Below are 21,259 nucleotides of genomic sequence, written 5' to 3'. Positions count from 1 at the left end.
ATCTAGATGCTCCGGTCAAGATCTTAAAGAATAAATGGGAATGTGTCACAGATAGATACCGATCTGTTCAATTTTAGATACGTTCGCACTGCCAACCAGCGAATGAAATACAAGCCTATGCCACAGCTGTTGAAAGGATCTGTCTTCTGACAAAGAAAAACATGACAATATAAATTGTACTTCAGTGCAAATTTCATTCATATGCAATTTATATCCTGCATGGCATTCATCTGATGTATGGTTTCTGTTGGGAACAGACAAGTAATTGTATGGCTTTCAAGCACAGGGAATGAACTGACTGCAAACACCTTAAAAATCATCAGGAAGGGCTGATCTGGGGATCACAGATTACCTAGCACTACCAGATATGTAGTATCCCTATACATACAGCCACAACAAAAAGTCCTTCCATGTAACAGGAAGGGAATGAACATAGAGAATCACAAACTTAAAAGAGAAATCCGCTCAAGAAGTAGTTAGAGCCAAAGAGGCATATGATAATTTGCCAGACAGAAGTATTTTCAGGCAAAGTATTCTGTATACTCCTCCTTCGCTTCCCCAGCTGGAGGATCCAGTTCTGAAACACCAAAATGTCTATTTAAAGAACTACACATTACACACCCTGTCTTTGTCCTGTGATAGAACTGCAAGTTTTTCCCCCAAATATGATCCCAAATCTAATGTGTCATCAAGACCTCAGAGAGCGTAATCCCTACATGCCTCTAATATGGCGTTATCTAATCCAAAGGAAGGGAATTAAACCGCAGCACCAGCAGTGCAGAACAGCCACAAGTTCAAAGAATTTCCATATATCATATTCCATAATAAAATACTTAAGTTTTCAGTACAGGCCTTTCCAAAACTCAGAACAATAATTTCAGCTTATTCATATGCTTTTTAAACTACTAAATAATAATAAAAAAAATGTTTTTAAACTGAAAAGAGCTGACCTTCAAAAGAATAAAGTATGGATTTGAGCAACACAGCTATCAATGCCAGATAGTCAACACAAGTTCAATTTTCTCTGAGGAACACCAATTCCACTAAAAACCTCTCGATACTCATCCTGTCAGGCCACATGTCCAGACAAAGCGTTGCTCCCCATGCCTGCTATCTAGAGTAGTTTTGAGAACTGTAAACTGAAATATAAAACTTGCTGGTCTTCTACATCCTAAGGTGGAGAAGTCTTTTAAACAAACGCTGTGAATTTATTAAAAAATCAGTTTGATTCCTGTTTAGCAAAGTAATGAAGCACAAGCCCAAGTCTGAGTCAGCTTCAGCAAAGCCTGTGGGATTTCTTAAGCAGTGACATACTTAATTTGGCCTATAATAAGGATTTATTCAAAGAATATTTTGTTTTTCTCCAAGTGAGTAAATTAATAACTAGAACATAAGCCAAAAGCTTCCCTAGTTTTCACAGGCTCAAACCCAAGATACCCCTCTTTTACTTCATTTATTGCAGCAGGACCCATGTAATCCAATTCTTCAACATTTATGTCATTCTCATTGTTTTCTTCCTGGAACTGCATCCACTAAGCCGCTGAACTAATCTGACATTAAGTCTGTGCAAGTTAAAAACACAAAATCCTGAACAGAGTTTGTCCTGTTCCCATTACCCATCCACATCTATGAAAAAAAAAAAGCAAACAATGCACCATGAAAACTCTAATTCCAGTCCTTCTGTATCTTAATTTTGGGAGCTAGAGACTGAGAAAGGCTCTTATGCTTTTGTAATTATTTTTTTTTTTTAGATTGCATACTAAGCCACACCAGCCAGGGGAAGACCAACACAATTACCTTGTCACTTTCCTAGAGTCTGGGTCACCCCATGACTAAATAAAAGAGAGGAAGAGAGAAACGTGTCTACAGCAGGCCTTTTGCATAAACCAGAATTTTAATAAAGAAAAATTATCTTTTGTTTCAGCAAGAGAGACCACAGGCTCTGCAATTTAGCATTGCTTCCTGCTGTGTGACCTTCCTCCCCTGCTTGGCAATTTCTCCATGTGCTCATCGTGGACTCTCCCCTCCAAAAATACTGGATCCTGGCCTAGATAGTTAGGAGGAGAAGAATATGGTCTTTGACAAATGTACCCAGGGGAGACAGGTACAACAGGGCACAAACAGTAGCTGAAAATCCCCAAACTGGAAAGGAAAATGAACACAAGACCTAGTCTTCTGCAGAACAAACTCCATGTTTATGTGCTGGGTACCATGACAGATAGCATGACCTGCAGTAATACATCTTGGAACACAGATGCAACATTAGGAAGGGCTAGATAAATGGTATTTGCTGGGTTTTCTTTCTTTTCCACCTAACCCTGTGCTGGCATGAGCACTGTTTAAGAGCTCTGTGGAAAGGCTATTTTGTGTATTTACAGAAGACCGTGTCCTTGAAATGAAAACTTATTAAAGGCTAATACTTGGCATTTTTCATGCTCAAGTTTAGTAGTCTCAGCATCTAAGCAGCAGAAAGGAGGTTTTAACACCCATTAAACCGAGCACACAATGTTCACACTTTTTACAGCTTCGCTATCGTTTGCTTGCCTGACTACAGAAACACGCAAAATGGCAGCGTAACTGAGCACCACTAAGGTTTCCAGTGTGAATAGCCAAAACTGGACTAGAAAAACAAACACGTGGAAATGCCACATCTTGTCTCTGCATTTAGACTTGGAAAGAAGGACTGCAACTATACTTCAAAGTATTATCCATGAAGAAAGACAGGAGATGTGGAAGGGGATAAAGTATGGAAAGAGAGGAGAGAATGAAGCCCTCCAAACGAGTTTCTCCAGTGAGGTGTTTAAAACAGCACTGAGCTCTGCAGAGGGGAAAGAGAAGTTGGAGTTCCTGTCCAGCCCAGGAAAGCTGCAGTGCCAGCAGCAGACGGGGCTGTGAGCTGCCTCGGGGCCAGGGCAGGGAGCAGCGCCACAAACCAGGGGGATCGCAGAGAGTGACCCATGGCGGCCACAGCTTTTGGGGGTCATCTCCCCATATATATTTCTCCCCCAGATAGCCCTGCAGACATTTTAAACTCAAGAACTACACTGAATTTAACTAAAATGTGACGTATTAATATATAAAAGCCCAAGGTGGGACAAAGCATGCAGTGTTGCCCCTGCCACCCAACATGGGTGGCTCTAGGCCCAAGCCGGTGCTTGTCCTTGAGCTGGGACCTGCTCTGCACACCCGTGCTCTGGGTTTCAGCTCAGAGAAATCACTCAAAGGTACCACTCCAGGTGCTGTTCATGCAATGCTTGTGGTCAAAGCTCTCCGCAGAGGACAGGCACATGGCCGTCATGCCTCGGCACACACTCTGGGCTCAGGTTTGCTGCTCCTTCCTGCTACAGGCCATGTCCCAAAGGCCAAGTCACTCAGCTCTGGCCAGAACAAACCTGGTCACATAAACATATTTCCTCCAGAAGCACTTCCACTGGAAGTCCCTGCTTTACCCCTTTGGATCCCCAGCACTCATGCAAGAAGTGCACCTGAGATGTTTTAGCAGAGCTCCTGAGGGGGCAGCTGCTCCTTTTGCATCTTGGCAAAGCTCAGTGCTGCCCATGGAGCACCACAGCTGCCACAGGCCCCAAGGAAAGAGAGAGGGGCGATGAATTCCCTGGCATGCTTTTAGATGTGGCTGTCAAAAGAAACAGAGGGAATAAAGAAAGCATTTGCTGCTCCTCCAGCTGCGCTTCGGTTTGTTCTGGTCTCTGAAATGTCAATGGTCTGGTCTGAAGAGCTATTGTGTAGCATCACGGTAATAAGTGATTTTTGTCTTTATTAAGTTATTTTTGGATTAAAGAGACTGACGTGCTCCACTTGGAGCAGGAAACGATATTTATAACAATACAGACTTCTCATGCAGGTCAATGGCTCTGCTCTGCAGAGAGGGCCCCGGGGCAGCGCGTGGGTCTGCGGACGCAGCGAGCCGCCCAGGAGTGCCGGGCCTCCGACCACGTCACCCGGGGGACAACGTGGGTGGGAAAGCAAGGATGCTCTCAAACTTGAGTGACACCCCATGCTGTACAGAGCAAAAAGATTTTCTCTAAATTATACTCCCACACGACACCGGGATTTCAGCCTACTCTATTTTCCTCTAAACAATCTTTGTCATAAAACAAACCACTTAAAACATTCCAATAATCGGAACCAACTCGGAGAGGTATTGTGCCTTTCTTGATAAATGCAAGATTTAATTATTGACAAATCCTTTCATTTTTCCCTTTCACTTCTTTTAATCACAAGTTCAGAACAATTTTACCTGCTTAGCTGCAAACACTACTCAAACAACCCTGTGCTGCTGCAACTCTGCAAGGAAATCAACAGCATCTCAGGATGCTGGATGCTTTCCTCCCTTAGGCTCCTCTCCTTTGCATGGAAGCAGAAGGACACTAGCAAACAAGAGATGGTTATTTCCAGTGCGTGGGCTCCCCACCATGAGGCTACCAGCACACACTGGGCAGGAGCTTGTGAGCAAAAGAGCATTTCTTTTTGGTGCCTGAAAGCTGAAGTGGTTGCTGGGATCATCAGCACGGGCAAAGCATTTGTCAGATTCCCTCTGCAGCAGGTCCCAAACACTGATGAAATTCAGGAAAATTACTGGCCATCATGGCTCTCCCACCAGCACATGCACCAGTCTGCCCCTCTGTGCTAGCTACAGGGAAGCATGAGGAGTAGTTTCCACATTGCTGCATCACTACTCCTTGAGAAAAGTTGCTGAAGCAAAGGAGTGCACAAGCCACGGTTTAATGATGCTGAGCTAAAAACTTCTCCTTGGAGCTTTCCTGACAGTTCTTAACCGAGTGGGCTGTGAAGGTTAAGGACAGCTTGCTTTTACCACAAGCCCCAAGAGGCAGTACTTGACCTATTACCAGTCCTGCCTTTTCACGACTTGAGTAGAAGGCAAGAGACATTGCTGGGAATGGAGGTTTTTTGGTAGCAAGCTTGTTTTTTCCTGGTCCCCAGAGAAAAGTAGCTGAAAGATGAGTCTATGACACTTTCTAGTTGTCATTTCTCCCCAAGTACATACCACACTCATGCACATGCTCATTTACTATCTAGCCAGGAAATTCAGGGACAGATACTTGCCAAAGATGTCTTTGTAAGCTCCCAGTCTGGCATTAAATTCAGACTAGCTTTGGAAATAGTGGAAATTCACACCCTGAGATGCTATCCCACGGTTCTGCAGTGAAAACATATTTGGGACCACAGGAATCCTTGCCTCCTTAAAATCTTCATGCCCATCAACGTCCTGATCTGCAGCCGGCTGTGACACTAGAGGTGAAGGAGAAGGCAGAGCCTGAAATGCTTCACAAAACAGGGGCAGTAACTGCAGAAGCCCTAGGCCAAGTAGCCCCGGGAACTGAGCCAAATCCTCCAAACAAACAGCTGCCCCTCGCTCTTGGTGGACGCAGGAGGTCTCCTTGTGGCCAATGAACCATGGTGGCTTGGCAAGCACCAGGGCATTGATAAGCACAAAGGGCAACATGAAAAAGAGCACATTTCTGGTAACATCAGCTTCATCAAAAATCCTGACTTCCTTGACAGATAAAGGTCTGTCTGGAGAAAGGTTTGAAGACCAGCAGCTGGCTCAGGGCAAAAGAACCAAGCAGCAGAAAAGGCACAGATCTCTCCCAACTGGGTATGAGGAGGGCTGAAGGATGGTGGCTGTCTTGGGAAACATTTGCTTTATCCAACAGCAGGAGCAAAAACACATCGAGATCTGAGCCTGCTTTACAGCCTGCATGGATGATTCCTACACATGCAGCCACATTTACACGTACAGCTTCAGAGTGCATCTTTTACGAGTGGTTCAAATAAATGGATTGTTTTCCTCACGTTGGGGTCAGGTTTAAATAGAGATACACAGACAGGGAAATGTTTCCAGTTCATGCATCCCAGTGAGCTCAATGTGTGTTGGCCAGGCGATTCTAGCAGGTGCTGAGTTTGGCAAAACTACTGATTGCAATGACAACTAATTGAAAAGCCATGGCTTTCGTTAGAAATTCTGATTAACTGTCAAGTCCCAGTGAACGGCAGGAATCCTGACTCTCTCTCTTTGCAGGAGCAAGTAGGAAAGCTAGTGTCTGACAGGACATGGTCCAGCCCCACATAGGATGTTTAGAAACAAACAAACAACAAAACTTTTGCAATCAAGAGGAAAAGCATGTTAAACAGTTAAACAGTCCTCTTCAGGCGTCTATGAATCATGATAATATGTTGGTCATTTCAGCATTCTAATTGAGAGCATATTTTACTAAAACCATTGATCAAACTCTAAAAAGCAGGAAACACCGTAATAAACCTTATTCCTGGGGAGAAAATAAGGCTACCATATTCTTAGAAAAATAAAACTGAAAAGCTGTATTAAAAATAACTTCAGCTAAACTGTTGACAAACAACTCTTGAAGTTATCAAGCCAGCTACAAAAGACTCCAGAGGTTCTCCTGCAGGGTCCCAGCACAGTGAAGCCTCACTAAATGTGCAAGACACCAAACTTGTCTTGGGAGCAGAAAAGGTCGCTTTTATTTTCCCCACTTGATAGCTATTGGGAAAATGCATGCACTAGGGGAAGTCTGTATACATATAGTAAAGGAAACTACTGATGGGAAGTAACAAATCTTTGTATTAAGTTATTTAAAGCAAAAGGAGAAAACTGTTCTCAGTTCAGTTAAAAAAGGGAAAGCCCCGAAGAGTTTAGATAGAGGGAACTAAGCAAAATGCATCCCACAGCCAGACTAAGAGCGGGATTCAAGCAATTAGTAATTGTACCAGTCAGCAGCCTCGCAGTACAACAATTTCATGCAGAAACCAAACAGCCAAGAAACTGGAACATAATTTGGTAAAACAAATCCCACAGGGTAAGATTTCAGGGGGCAGGATGCATTAGGAACACGTTGCAAGTGTTTACTGCTTCACATGTTGAATGTTTTCAAGCACTCTTAAGGCATTATTCATGCACACATCTACTTTTACACAAGTGAGGGTGGCCAGCTAACCATGCCTCTTACGCAACGTTCACACTTGAGCGTTGGACTGGCAAGTTACTGCCAAGTGTGCGCAGAGGGATAAGTATAATCTGTTCCACGTCACGATGCTTTAAACAATCAGACAGTAAAGGAAGGTAGTATTTTTAAAACCCAGTGCAATTACATGTTTATTCTTCCTGAACAATTTCTCAACACGCAGGACATGCTGCCAACTCCGAAAACGCACCCTAGAAGAAATGATCGCTCGAACTGCCTTCCCGCAGCGCCCCGAGTCCCCCCGTCCCTAACAATGATCTTGGGTGGATTCCAGTCCTGGTAATCAGAACTGTATTGTGATGGACTCTGTTATTTGAACTGCAAATATTTAATCTAATTTAATAAAATTGGACTACACGATATGGTGGTTTAAAATTACAAACACAAAGCCAGAGTTTTGACTGGTGCCAAAAATCTGAAAAGCTCACTCGTAATAAAGAACTTTATTTAGGATGGGCTCCAGCCTTCCCTGCCTTTTGTTTACACCAGACTGTTCAGGAGTCTTTCTTCTCCAAGCAACTTAACATTCTTGGCAATGGGATTTCTGCAGGATATCTTTGTGCCAGAGACTGAAGTGCTGTTGCATTGAAAGGAAAATAAAAGAAAAAAAAAAAATCTCCCCTGAACCTTGCAACCTGAACGCGTACATATCGCATACCAATCCCCAAAAGATTAATGCCAATGCCCACAAAGAAGAAGCATCAGTGTTCTGGAAAAACAAAATCAGCTAAGTATCTTCCTGTTTTAAAATAACAATGATTTTTAATAATGCTATTAGATAGATTTATCATCCTTAATTCACCCTGTCTGACAGGGCTTTTATCAGCCAGAGTCTTATTCGGAACTCAGTCTGGGAAACAGAAAAGGGGCATGATGTGCAGACACTCTTTCCTTTTTCCTGCAGAAACACACTGTTAGAACATTTGGAGTGAGAAGGGCAACCTATCCTCAAACTAAAACTGACAAGGAAGGACCCCTACATTGATGAGAAAGGGAGGTTTTTTTGATCAAAGACCTTTTATGCTGTGAGGGTGCTAACACACATTCCCTAGAAATGAAGCGCCTGGTTTCGAAAATAATAGAAAGAGAACTAGAGAGGCCTTGGAATCACGCTGTCCACAGGCCCTGTGCAACGGGTACGATGCCAAGGGATGCTTCCTTGTGTGGAAATGTTGTGATTTCCCAGAGGAGACTGAAAGCCTTCAGCAGAGCAGAAGTGAAAGGCAACAGGGGCTGCTAGCAGCCCAGCAGTTTCTCCTGCCAGGCAGGCATGTATGCAAAGCACATCTTTGTGCTTTGACGGCTTTAGAACTGGAGGAAGTCTCCTTTGAGGGCAGTCCTCCACCAGCACTCACCCTCCCTATGAAAGGCCACATCCTGAAGCCCAGACAGCGTCTCTTCGGCTGTCCCAGGCGCTGATGATGCAGCAGCGTCTGCTGCACCTAACGTGGTATTCGGTCTGTCATTATCTAGAAGCAGAGATTAGAGGATGCCCTGTCCTTCAGCAAATCCTGTTTTCTAAACTCTGCCTTTGGAGTCCTCCAGAAAGGGCTCACTTTCTTGACAGCAGCCCCAAGCAAAGGCACAGGGTGTGCACAGGAAGAACAGAAGAACCTCCATCCTGCAAAGGGCTTGTCAATTTTTAATTGATTCTTGTGCAGCTGAAGTGTCTGGCACCTTCCACCCAGCTCACCCTGGTGACAGGGAAGACCATCTACTGCACGGCAGCCAGGAATTCATCCACAGGTCCATCCAGCAGGACAGGAGCTATGGTCCAGAAAGAGAAGTTCACCAAAAGCTCTTCTAAGGCACAGAGCTGGGAGGCAGGAGGCACAGGGCAGGAGTGCAGAGGTTTATTTTTTTTCTTGTCAGATGGAGGAAGGAAAAAAAACACCTTCACAACAATTTACAGAGATAATGAGAATTGTGTTGAAACATTCCCTCTATGTGAAAGACCTGCTCTACTTTTAACTACCAGAAGAAACTGTGAGGAAATAGGGGTGCAGCCAGTTCTTTGGAACTGATTAGGGCAGCTAATTTGAGCAAAGGCACCAGAAAACCCATAGGGAGGTTTGGTTAACATTTCATCACCGTTCTTTACCACAAGGATGACACACTTTTTGACTACCAGTGCTCACCCCTGCACGTTTGAAGATCCACAAAGCATACCTGAGAAACACCTAGGCAGCACACGCAGAACGTGTGAAGTTGAATTACACCTCTGCTTTCCTCTTAACCCTATTCCATCCTCCAATGAAAGATTTTTCCTATTCCGAAGCAGCTTCCAACACACCGCACTGTCTGTACCATCCATGTGAGCAGCAGTGCTCCCCAGATTGGGGTGAGCTCCTCGAAGTTTAGCTGTTCCCCGAAGGAAGCTGCTGACGATCACAAGTTTGCAGGCTTAGAAGCTGAGGCTGTGTTGGCTTAGGCATGTGATATGGAGCTGAGGACCACGGCCAACCAAAACAAGCTGGTTTACATAATATATAGCTGAGAAATAACTGACCTGCTTAGCCACCATGCAGAGAAAAACCTAACTGAGAAATAACTGTCTAGGTGTGAACCAAAACCCTTGCAGGAAGTCCCTACGCTTTGACTGGCAGAAACATTTTTATTTATTTTAAATATAAACTTGTATATAAAATGCAAATCCCAGAAGAAATGAACTTTTCTTGGTACTTTTCTCACTCAGCAAAACATACTTCGACTTCAGACACGCAGATCTCTGTATTAGTTCTGACTTTGTGAAAACATCTCACAAACTTTGACACATAACGAAGCTGTCTTCTGCATGCAGCTTTGCAAGCCTGCACACCCAAAGCGATCCCAGGCTCCCTCTAACACTGCTCACTCAGTGACAGCTGAAAGGGGGAGAGGGAGAGCAGGGTGGAGTGAGTGCTTCTTAAATAAATCACTCCATGAAATACAGCTTTTTGGTTACATAAGTGTTTTTTGTTTTTTTTCCTTTTTCAAAATAAGGGCAGCATGTCACAGTAAAGACAGTAGGCAGCGCAGAACATCAATGTGAGCATTACCTGTTTTTCTGAGTGGGAAGTCATCTTTGGAATCGTACATGCCCAGGACAGGGTGATTGTAGGTGCCAGATACGCCGCTTTGGGGTGGGGAGCTCTGGTCCAGAGAGCTGTGCTGTGTCTTCCTACACAGATGGAAAGAGAAAGAGAAGGGAGAAACTTTACCCAAGTGAAACACAGAGGGAACAAAAGCAGCTTCACCTTCTCTGCTCCTCTGTGAACAACAAAAAGGGAAATCTCTTGGCACTAGCTTTCTCACTCTAGGCGCTCATGCTGAAAAGAACTGAAAGATCATTTAAAGTCTAATATACAGAGAGGTAACTAAACATATGCTTAATTTTCAGCAGAAGAATTATCCCATTGAGCAAGGCACAACTCATTAAGGTATTTTACCATAACTTCAAGCATGTACTTGAGCTGGGTTTTGGTAAGTTATATCCTTGAAGCTAAGCATGGGTGTCGTTATTCCCCTCAACCACAGCACGAATGAACAATTTCCCTTACTGAATAAAACCCTGAGAGAAAGCCTAAGGATGGAATAAAACCAAAGGATGAGCACATTAGGGGCCAAATATATCAGCTGGGTAGCAGTAACCATAGGGGGTCTTCTGCCTTGTGCTTCGCCGTATCCTCACCCAAGCACTTCGCAGTGACAGGGCCAAAGTACTCAACACCCTTCCAGATTAACTTGTAGAGGCTGATAATTTAGAGCTTTGTTTGAGCAGGCTGCTTGCTGGAAGTAAATCACATGCTGTTGGCTAAGGATATTAAATAATGAAAGTGTTTTCTAAACCTCCTACCAGCTTGCTGGCTGCATCTTTCCTACTGAACCCCGATCAGTACAGACTTCTGGAAATCTCCAAACTTTTTATGTTAGCAGATCAACAGAGTAAGTGACTTAGCGATACAGGTGACAGCCATGCAGCTACCGAACAATTTTACATTGTAAATTCAAATAAACAGAACTTAAACCCTGTTTTACTTCTTTAAATGATTAAACAATATGGGACAACACCAAGCAAGCACTTCACCAAAAGGAGTGAAGATTTGAAATTCTACATTGTTTAATAATCAGGCATTCTTGGAGACCTTGATTAAAATATTCTGCTATAAAAGGTTCTTTAAGCATCAAAAATGAGCCATTCCCATTTGAAAATTATACCAATTCATCCAATTCCTTGAACTTCTGAAAACTCCAATGAGAGGTAGGCTGCTTGATGAGTATTGTATCAATTCCAATACAAAGTTATACCCTTCAAAATATAAGGGACTAAAAAAAAATACCAGGAAACTGCATCAGGTTTTCTACATGATTGTTACAAAAACCTCTGAAAAGTTTATTCAAATATCTACATCAAGATTCTCATCCCAACAGCTCTTAGCAAGCAGTATGATTCACTGTGGTTTCCTAATCCTCCCCCCTTTATATTCCAAACTTCTCTGTAAACACAGGCTAAATAATTTTTTGTCCTCACTCTGTTGTATTATACATTAGCATTCACACACATCTTTGCACGTACTTTTTTACATTCGCACCAATAAATGCCCACATGCACGCTCAGTTTAATCATCACCTGAAATCAAAACAGAACCAAACTGAAAAATATTTGAATCCCTCCCGAAAACAGAAGTCGCTTTCTCTGCCCAGATCTGCTCATACCATAGGAAGGCTGCACAGAGAGATGTTTCACAAACAGGAAGCCCAGGCTCTGCAAGCCAAGAGCCCTCAAACCCACCATGTCACACAATGGCATTTCTGCTCTTGCCTATACAAGCAATAGACTTTTCTTTTTTTTTTTTCTCCCCCCCCCCTCTTTTTTTTTTTTAAATCATGACTTAAGCTGAACAATCATGTACATTGAAGCTATTTTCATCACTTTGTTAGGGAATGCGCAGGAACTCAAAGGGCCTGTTTAGATGTGCTTTGGAGTTGCTGAATGACAGATATTTAACTCTGCAAACATGAATACATTATATTGCTCGAGGACTGGGATCCAACACCCTACACTGCTTCGAGCAAAATGCACTGGGTCTGCATGCCTGTTCAAGAATTTCGGAGGTCTTGAAAGAGATGAAATTGTATCCTAAATCGAGTTTGCAGGCATTCCTGGAAGTACATACCTTCACATAACACATTCCCTGTTCTTTGGGCTGTGAGGTCCTTCAAAAACCTACGCACGCAGCAAAGCATGCGTGACACTTCAAACACATTCATGCAATGCAAACTGAATATATATTCAAACGTATGTATCTGTGCTAGAAGGCTTTGGGTACAGAGAATGCCAACATGCATGTATGCTGGAATAACTTAACGTGTAATTATCTCTCTCTATCTTCTTAACATGCAAATACTCAGCTAAACTCCCTTTCATGATTGTTGCTGCGTTGAGTGGCTACTTCCCAAGCGCATTTCTGAAAACTTCCTAGGGAAATAATAGCCCTGCTTGTTAAGCCTGAGGTGCTCTGTCTATGTTCCTGTTAAGCCACTCTTATTTATGTTAAGTATCTTCGAGAGCCAAACCTCTTGCGAGCAGGGCTGTCCAGCAGATTCAGAATCCACAGGAGGGACAGTCTGACAATGAAATTCAAAAGAACCTCTTCTTTTGTTGCCTATCATTAACATAATCTGAAAATTATAGTCCACAAAGCAATTTTAAACAATTACATATAGACTGGAGCTGCATATATTAAAGAGGCTACGAAATAGATTGAACAGCATAGATCTGAAGACTGAGCAAGACGTCTGTGAAAGCCTCCAAGAAATAGTATTGAGCATCACATCTTCCTTTCGTGTAGCAGATCCTTCGGACCATGACCATATTCTGCAAAACCCCTACAACCAGTTGCTTTGCATCTGAGGGGTCTGTGGGTATCAATGTCCTTCCACATTTGTGATTCATTAGAAAATGTTCACTGATTATAAACACTCAACGGCTCTGTACCGGCAACAGCATTGGGTGAAGTTTTAGGATGTGTGAGATATTGTTGGTAAACGCATCTTCACAGCTCTATGGACAACCCAAACCAGGCTAAGCGAGTCAGGGCAACGACACAAACGCTATTTCACATGTGAGTATTTCATGTCAAAGGCATTGACGCAGAACTGCTGCGGTGTTCAATACCCTTAAGAGATCTGTTGTTTTCAAGCAATGCTTTTAAATATTTTTAAAGGAATTCGCAAACCTTAATAATACCAAAGGAAGTGCTTAAAAGCAGGCGTGTCATTTAAGAGACTATTTCAGCATCTGTTACCATTTAATTGGTTTGCCTGCTCACAGTAGGAGCAGCAAGTCTATCTTCTGCAAGCCTCGTTTGCGTGTGTTAAATCCAAACACCACCCAATTAAATCACATTACAAGTATGTGCGTAAATATCTCTGTAACTGAATTGGTAACCTATGAGATGATATACAAATAAATACTAATACGTAATTAATTTAAAGGTTTTCTCTTTTTTCTGTGTGTGTTCTTTTTTTTTTTTTTTTTTTTTTAAATAGAATGGAAACTAAAATCTTCAGCTTGTCCCTTAACAACTGAAGGGCTTCATTTAAAAACCTCCCACTGCAGTTCCACAGCCTTGCTGCTGCCTGCCCTCCTCAAAGGCTTGGCAAAACGAGCTCACGTCTGCCTGCCTGCGACTTATCACTGAAGCATGCCCTTAGAAAGATTTGTGAGGCCTCTGAGGCTCTTTCTTCCCTCTCCATGCCTTGAGTTAGAAAGCAAAGCACTGTTCCTCTTCCCACCACGAAACAGATGGAGGGAAGATGAGGGAATGGCAAGCCTGAAAATAAGAGGATGGCCCCCTGTGCAACAGTTTGTATGCTGCCTCTACGTGTTGCACTTCTGGAGCATCACTGGAGAGGGATCTTTAGATAAACACAGGCCACAAAAAACCTTAAAGAATACATCTGTATTCAGAAGGGTCTCAGCATTAGCTTGAAACAATGTGGGAAAAAGACTGAAACCTGGAACACAACAGCTGAATAACCTCTCCCACCACAGCTAGCCCTGTAACTTGCACGATGCTACAGACTGCTGCTCTTTGATTCCTCTCTGGATGCTGGATGCTTGGAAAAAGAAGTTAATTGAAAAGTGTGCAAAACATAAGGAATTCTGACCACTCCCGAATTTATTTTCCCTTTTCTAACAGATTAAATTCATCTATGATGACAATTCTATGTGCGCTTTCTCTAAGGCCAAAAGATCAAAGATTCTGAAGTAAGCATTCATTTACTATCCTTAATTCTAATTTAATATCTTTTTTAGCATTAAAAGTTAGGCATTTTAACCAACTGGAAAAAAAAAAGGCAGAGAACACAGTGCCTCACAGGGTCTTCAACTGCTTTTAATAAAATCCCCAACTTTCATGGTGAGTCTCAATTAAGAACAGTGGAAAATCAGTTATCTCAGAAAAAATGATTTATGTTGTCTTGGTTGAAATTCAGTTTCTCCTATTTCTTCTAATATCCTTGACACCAACTCAATGGACTTTACCTCTGCATAAACTACCAATGTTTCACTACTTTAACCAGTGCCATAACCATACAATTTTGAAGTCTCAGATGAGATTTTCACAGACGTATTAAAATTGCTCAATCTCACCCTGGTGGAATAATGTTAGAATTTTCCTGCCAACTACACTTCAGCATTTCTGTACTGGCTCATAGCTGGGATGTCTTTCAAATTTAATTTCAGCTTAGTTTCTCACTTTTGGAAACATCATCTGACTACAAACTCATCATCCCTGTATACATGTTTATTGCTTAAGACTTAAAACATTATCAGATGCTCAACTTGAACACAATTTTCACAGCAAAAGTTTCTTGGCTTTTGTCTTTCAAAATTTCATAAACTTTATGGTCACTAAAGACAACATCCTAAACATTTTTCTTATATATATATATATATATAGAGAGAGAGAGAGACAGATATTTACAATGCTTTAGTAGTGAATGTTTTTTCTAATCATCTCAAATTTTCAGATTTTCTTTTATACAATAAGTAAGTGAATTTCTGGAACTGAAACTTGTACCTCAATGCCACCTGTAACACTGGTTATATTTGCTGTTTGGTGTATTAGAACTAATCAAAGAAGTCATTGTTTCCACATAATTATAATATCACCTGCTATCTTCTCACTCCACATAACATTTGGGTTTTCAATAGACCCACAGTTGAAAATTTTCAGTATAAAATGTGGATGTCAGGGCAATTATGGTTACAGTAGGGATGGAGTGTACCTCAAGTTTCCAGCGGTTTACAGAGAAGAACCAAGTAAACAAAACTTCCATCTTTGAGAGGTTAAGATGAGAAGTAAGCATTAAAACCCTTACACATACACTGCTAGTTCAACTTCCTTGAGTTGCAATTCACTAAACATAAAACCTAATTTCCCCATTTTCTTAAAATTTCATAACACCTGGATGAACCAAATCCCAAGTAAAAATCTACACAACTTATAAAGGTTGATCTTCACGGTAGAACATGTGTTTGAAAAATCACGGAATAAAAATGAGAGCAAAGACCCCTACTCACAAAAATACTCTTAACATCACAGAAAGTGTTAAAACTATTCACATTGAAACCCTACAAAAAATTAATTTTGGTAATTTCATCAGCAAAGTTAAACCCTAGTTCTATCATTGTTACAGCTGACGAGTAAACACATCAGGTCTATTCCCCACAATTCCAGCAATTGTGAAAAAGGTGGCACCGGCTGAATCGTAAAGATAAGCCCAGTACCACTTACCCATACCAGAAGCGAGGGTCACTGGATATGCAGTGGTTGAGATTCCGGTGTGCCAAAGCCTTCTTCTTATTTAACACAAATTCTTGTAGTTTCATCTTGACTTCTGTGCTTGCCACTGCACCTGAAATGTCAAAAACAGAAACAAAAAGATTATTTAATGAATTGACTTTGGACAAAAGCTGAAACAAAAATTTGCATACTTCAAAAATTAAAATTTCTAAAAGGATTCAGGATTAGATCTTTGATTCTCAGTCCAATAGAAGAACTTTTTTTTCAAGAAGAACAAAGTGCCTCCAGTAAGCAGCTCTCTTTCCACCCCCCCTCTAGCTTTGCATATAATCACAACTTATGTTTGAAAATGGAGATTTAATCAAAGATTTATCATTTTTCTATAAAAGATTTCTGAAGAGGATTTTTACACTCGCATAGAAGTACACTTCGAATAAAGCACTTGTACTAGGTATTCCAGCTTTCTTTTAATCAAAGGTATTTAAGAAAAGGTCTTGCGTACACTCAAGTTTTTAAATGTCACATCTGCAAGCAGAAGGGGAATGAAACGAATGTCTCATATGTAGATTTTGTCTTGAAAAATCTTGTAAATAAGGACCTCTTTGTTCAAAAGTATCTGTGTACAATAAGACCTACATAATATTCCAATTCATTTACAAGTGTGCAATCTATTTCTTCAAATAGAAAATCTAACTTTTAAAGAAAAAAGTCAGTAATTTTGTAGTGTAGAGTTAAAATGTCAACTGTGTAATTTCTAATCATTATTTCCTCCACAATAGAGACCAGTCTGTTTTACTGTGATGATGGATTAAAATTATCATTCAGTTGACAGAACAGATTCGCAGGCAGAGTTCCTGATGGAGTAATGCATAGAAAGTTTGGCAAGGAGAACATGTGGAAAATGATGGTTCATCTATACCACAGGGTAAACCACGAATTCCAAAGGAAAATATCTGGGCTACAAGAAAATGAAAAGGCCAGGAAAACTGTCTGCTCTTCTGGGAGTAGAAAACTCAAAATACGACAGGGTGATCTTTTGTCTCCTGGATCCTGCTCAACAATGTGGTGCCATTTGACAGACGAGGGAAACATTTTTTTAGATCTCCACAAGAGAAGTAAACTGCAATAATTCTATAAAGCAGTGCCTGAAGATGTAATATTGCTCAACCACTGAAGCAGAGTTGAAAAGCTTGAAAAATTGCTTTTTTGGAGCCCCACATTTCTCACTAGTTCTACAAAACGTAGGTTTGGCATGCACCCCAGCAGGAAGTTCAACTGAGGAGCTGGAGATAAAATCGTGTAGCGAGCCACATGGCTAGACCAGAATAGGTGACAAATTCATGCATAAAGGCCTTATCTCTCCAAAAAGTGTCATCTTTGATCTATTAACATTTTAAAAATAATCAAACATGGCTGGGTTCTATTGGTTTTGGATAAATCTGCCATTATTTAGAAGATCTGAAGCCAAGCATTTTTGGATCCTGAGGTTTGTAAAAGTTTCCCTGGCACGTCTTCCTCCTTAACTAGAAGCTGAAGAGCCCCACATATGCTTAACAGGATAAAAACACGTAGGCCTCCTCTTTCCTGGGCAATGCTGGAGCCATGGACAAAGCCATCATGCAAGGAGTTCTGACCATTACTCAGCTCTTGACCCTTGAGAGTTGAAAGATTAAATATATCTATCTCTATATATATATTATATATGCAGTGATATGATACAGACAGAAGTACTCTGCAATTCCCCGGTGCAGACATTAAAGAGGAGGAAGCCAAAGGCAAAAAGGCACAATCTGGCCCATGCATGATGTTATTTATACACTGTGCAGGGGTAAAGGCAAGGAGGGCAAGAGCACAAGCCAGACATGCAAAGCTCGTATGTATGGAAAGTATCTTGCTTCTACAGGCAGGAAGCAAGACACTGAACCCTAGAAGTGAGAGACCACGGCAGAGAAAAAGAAGGACAAGAGGGAAGGAACTGGTGAACGAGAACTGGCTGGGGCAGCAGCTGCCCATGGTGTGGAGAACCAAGCTGCAAGGCAGGCAGTTATGTGTTTGAGAGGAGCAGGGAGCAAAGAACAGATCAACTGATAAGGACTGCAAACAGGAGAGAGCCCCGATGAGCAAAGCACTACAGACAGGATGGGTCTAAATCAAGAGATCGAGAGCCAAAGGATTGAGCCAGGCTACAACCAGAGGGGAAAAAAAAAAAAAAAAAACACAAAAGAGGTTATATCCTGTCCCAGAATCAAACTACAACTGAATATGGGACAAGGCAGGGGCAGTGGGAAGAGAATAGTGGAGGTCTGAAGCAGGACCAAGCTCCTGCAAGGAGGAGGTTGCACAATGCAAGAACAGAGGAGCAGAACAAATGGAAATTAATGAGAGAAAGCCCTTAATGATAGTGTGGGCTGATCGTAGCCAGCCAGCCTGTAGGAGAAAGCCTAAAACAAGCCACAGTCAAAGGCTGCCTGAGCAGCAAGGGGTTGAATGGTCCATGCCTTGAAGGAGGGAGATGGGAAGACAGATTAGGCCTGTCTGGAAACACTGATGCACAGGACTGGTTTTAGGTTCAATTGTAGCAGTGGAAAGACAGGACAACCATCTATCACTCCTTACCCTGCAAAAAAACCCCTTTAGTTTCATGTGGGTTTTCCTTCTTTTCTTAGAGACACGCTTTTGATCAAAAGCTTTCTGATAGCAGATTTCGGTTCACAAGGGATGGGGTAAGGATCCCGAGATGAGAAAGCAAGCATCTGGTATTATGGTAATCTAGCCCTATTTGAGCGTTGACTTCTAGAAGGTACAAAGCAATCTATTTTTCTCTTACAGTGATGGAGGAAGGATGGAAAATAAACTATATTCTTCATCTATTACACACTCCTCATTTCAGATTTGGACAATTTTAACTGTTACGCTTAGCAAAACTTTCTGATGTGAGAAAAATAAGTATTCTTGAGAGCTTAGCTGCTATAATGATTATACACTATAGTACTTCTTAAATAAAAGTATTTTAAAAATAAAACTGTAGCCATGGGAACTGGATCTTCAACTTAGCATCTCCAAGTTCTGTTCTTCCCTCTACACCTATGTTTCATCCAAAAGGTGCTTCAGATGCTTTTGTCATTTTACAAGAGACCCAGGAATTTTTGTTTATTGTAAATTATCTTAATGAGAATAGACAGGTATCAGCCATAGAAAACATCGATACCAAATCAACAGTTGATGAGAACAGCAGAGTGAAGTAGACGTGCTTATAGCTCTCACCCAGTTCAAACTCACTGCCTTTATTTTGGAAAACAACAGAAAGCAGCCAGAGGACAACGGGAGGAATCGCTTGTGGCAGCCAGCTGCACGCTGAAGAAGCCAACCTGCATTGTCATCACCCTTTACTCACTCCTGAAAGTCACACTGCTTCTTTTTCTTTCAATTCTGACCCTTTGCTTTCTTTCCCAACACTTAGAAGAAACAAACAAAACCCAATACAAATGCACACACGTGCTGGAGCTCCCATGAACCGCTTTGCTAAGATATTGGGGTAGGTCTGCCCGTTCCCTCATCTGAATACAGCTTCAACAGCTCGTCCTTGCAAGATGCATACGCAGGCAGTGGGGAATTCAACCTTCTGAAAAAAAAACCACCTTCCTGTCTCCTAGACCCCAGCCCCTTCCTGCTAGAAAAGTTGTTCTTGGAGCTTTATCTTGTCACTGGTCCCCACACAGTACCTCATCTCCTGGGACCATTTAGCCCTCTCTGCTGCTTCCATTACAGGCTTCCTTGTGTCATTTGGAATGAAGACCCTAACGAGTTGATAGTACAACTTTGCAAGGTATTTTTCCTTCCATTCACTTCTAAAAGAAAACGGAACAAGCAAGCAAAGTGTCTTTGATAAGGGGATTTGTGAGGCAATAATCGTTTTACTGAATCTCGTCAAGTGCATAATAGCACATGGGAAAGCCAACCACAATCTGCACCTCATGAAAGAAGTACTTTCTGAATGAAAACACTTTAAAGCTAAAAACTGAGAACTCGCCTACATCCTAAAAGAGTGAAATTAAGAAAAGTAAAGAAAAAGAAAAGCAGCGTGCATCTGGTGTATTTTATGGTTTTAATATTCTGCCTCCATTAGGAATGCTGCCAAAAATACTTCAGAAAATGTTAAATCAAATAAAGAGATGATACGCTTCCTTTTGAAAAACGCTAAAACGGCATTTAGTGAGACAAAAATGAAGATAAAGCATAGAAATAAATTTCTCTTTTACCCTCAGTACCTCCTAACCGTTTACACAAGCTCCTGTGCAGCCAGGCCCTGTAGAAAGGCTATCAGGGAGGCTTCTTCAGCTTTATAATGCTGCTTTATGGCTTCCATTCATTTACTCTACCTGTCATCATCAAAACAAGGGAGCTTCTGCTACTTACTCTCTTTTCCTTTCTCTTTGTTTTTCAGCTGTTGAAGTTTTTGCTCTCGGTGCTGCTTCTCCAGCTCCTGCTCCTGTCGGTGCTGCTCCAACTTCCTCTGGTGCTCCAGCAGCTCCTGCTGATGCTTCATTGCCAGCATCTCCTGCTGCTGCTGTGGAGAAGGGACGAGGGAAAAGGAAAAAATTAACAAAGTCAGATTAATTGAAGGTAAGACAGAAGTCACCATCAGTCAACAACAACGCTGCTTAGGTCACAGAAACAGGAAAGATGGCATTTTTGTCATGCAGAGGCTCTGCATGTTGTGTAGCCTGATCTCTGGTTCACTTCATGCTGTCCTGCTGAAACCTGGCACACGTGGATCCTTCCCCACCCCACCACAAAATACTGCAAGTCCATCTTGGCTCGGCTTTTCTGCCTGCTATTTCAGCTGGACATTTGCTTTCTCTTTATTGAGTGTTTTAACCAAAACCCCCAGTACAACGTCTTCACTACACGTACTCTCTGAGGGAACATCACTGAGCTCCCCGGTCACGCGCTCGAACCAAAATATGCCATCACCAACGCCGGCTTTGCAAGACCAGTTCAGTTCCCTTGTGCGCATGCTTTTCTGAATAAGCCTTTAATTATATGACCTTGCACACTGGTTTCTCCAAAGGTCCTTCTCTCTCTCGGTGTATGCAGAAGTGTTCCCACACACCGGGACAAGTCTCTCAGTGCATCGCTTTAACTTCATCAGACGCCGGTCACTTCCCGTCTGCTGCACGAATCTCACACCCCAAGCTAAATGCAAAAGGACTTGGCTTCCTTGTGGGCATGATACCACCCGCTTCGGAGCTTAATTATAAGAGAACTGCTTCGTTAGAGAGGAATCTTTCAATAGTCTCTCAAGGAAGGATTCTCCCCAGCCCTCTCAACTTGCACATATCCATGGGAAGAACTGAGAGCCAGGCTGCCTAATTAAGGGCAGGATTTGCAAAGCTTTCATCAGACGGGGGGTGTCCAAGAGTCGAAGCACCGAAGCCTGGTTTA

General features: G+C 42.1%; 1 protein-coding gene across 21 annotated transcripts in view; it reads right to left on the bottom strand.

Annotated features, from left to right (window-relative positions):
• Positions 1 to 21,259, bottom strand: part of HDAC4 (histone deacetylase 4) — a 233,279-nt gene that overhangs the window by 81,989 nt on the left and 130,031 nt on the right. For 17 of the 21 annotated variants that reach the window (XM_027461718.3, XM_027461717.3, XM_072041163.1 and 14 more), the window contains 3 exons: positions 20,231 to 20,381; positions 15,806 to 15,926; positions 10,061 to 10,182 (listed from right to left, as the gene is read on the bottom strand). In XM_027461718.3, the coding sequence (XP_027317519.1) occupies positions 10,061 to 10,182; positions 15,806 to 15,926; positions 20,231 to 20,381 (394 nt within the window). The remainder of the gene's footprint in view (positions 1 to 10,060; positions 10,183 to 15,805; positions 15,927 to 20,230; positions 20,382 to 21,259) is intronic. The other 4 variants (XM_027461716.3, XM_027461712.3, XM_038182536.2 and 1 more) reach the window with 2 other exon arrangements.

The sequence above is a fragment of the Anas platyrhynchos genome, chromosome 7 (genome assembly GCF_047663525.1).
Source record: "Anas platyrhynchos isolate ZD024472 breed Pekin duck chromosome 7, IASCAAS_PekinDuck_T2T, whole genome shotgun sequence".
Lineage (NCBI taxonomy): Eukaryota > Metazoa > Chordata > Aves > Anseriformes > Anatidae > Anas > Anas platyrhynchos.
The sequence above is the reverse complement of the archived record's forward strand: the minus strand, read 5'-3'. Positions and strand labels throughout refer to the sequence as shown.